Source organism: Loa loa (genome assembly GCF_000183805.2).
Source record: "Loa loa unplaced genomic scaffold supercont3.151, whole genome shotgun sequence".
Taxonomy (NCBI): Eukaryota; Metazoa; Nematoda; class Chromadorea; order Rhabditida; family Onchocercidae; genus Loa; species Loa loa.
This window is the reverse complement of record NW_018108331.1, coordinates 12,863-14,019: the sequence shown is the minus strand read 5'-3', so window position 1 is coordinate 14,019 and position 1,157 is coordinate 12,863. Positions and strand designations below refer to the sequence as shown.

At 20.2% G+C, this 1,157-nt stretch overlaps 1 protein-coding gene across 1 annotated transcript in view; it reads right to left on the bottom strand.

Moving 5' to 3' along the window:
- LOAG_17917 (hypothetical protein) overlaps positions 1-1,157 on the bottom strand; it is a gene marked incomplete at its 5' end in the record, with an annotated part of 5,809 nt that overhangs the window by 981 nt on the left and 3,671 nt on the right. The window contains one exon of the mRNA XM_020450584.1: positions 235-470. Coding sequence (XP_020305714.1) covers positions 262-470 — 209 coding nt within the window. The 3' untranslated portion in view covers positions 235-261. The remainder of the gene's footprint in view (positions 1-234; positions 471-1,157) is intronic.

Genomic DNA, 1,157 nt, shown 5'->3' with positions numbered 1-1,157 from the left:
GGTAAAAAAAGGAAAACAAATAATAATTTATTTAAAAAATAATAAAAAATAATAATTTGTTATTATTTTATAATTTATTAAATAAATTAAAAAAAAAGAAATTCGCAAAGGATAATAAATTCAAAAAATATAAAATGAAAAAATAATGAAATGAAAAAAAAAATGAAAAATATTGCATAACATGATTTTTTTTTTTTTTTAAAAAAAAAGGTAGAAATCCGGAAAACGAAAAACTTGTTAAATTGTTGTGCTGGCCAATTATTATCCGGTTGATGTTGCATTTTTTCCATGTGAAACATTCATCCGTAATAATTCAATGCAGAATTGATCATTATAACTATGATCACAATCAATTGCCCAATCCAAACGTTTTCGTATTGATGCAAATAAATAAATCAAATTTTGAGCAGCTGTTAATGATCGTATAAATAATCGTTCACCGGCTAACCATGTTAATGCCCAACCGATACCTTTAATTTAATATGGAATTTTTTTTTCTAAAAAAAAAAATAAGATAAAAACATTTTGTTATTTAAATTTTATTTAACAAATAAATTCAGCTAAGTTTTGTTTATTAATAAATTCAATTTTTAATTTAAATTAAAAAACTTTCGGAAAATCGATTTTTTTTGTTTTAGCATATCTATGACATTTATTGGTTAAAAAGATATGGAAAATAAATGAAATGTATTTAATAAAGAAAATAATAATTCAAAAATTATTTTAATAAATAATAATTCAAAAATTATAATTCCAATAAAATAAATGTATTTATTGGTTAAAAAGATAAGGAAAGGATATTGTTTGATACCGTATTAATAATAATTCAAAAATTTCCTCAATTTTTTTCTCATTTTTTTCTTTTGCCAATTAATTATGATAACTATCAAGGTTAGAAGAAAGAGAAAAAGAAGAAAGGTTTTGATGTATATTATACTGCTGAAATTAATATCATTAATGATAGATAATAATTAAATTAAAGTTAATTACTATGCTTAATCTTTACTTATATTTTCAATCTAATTTTCTACAATTGCTATGGCAACTTCATAATATAGATATTACCTATTATTCAATATTACCTTTTATGTTACCTATTATAACCTTATTGCCCATTACTCAATATTAACTTTTACCTATTACTAATACTTATCACT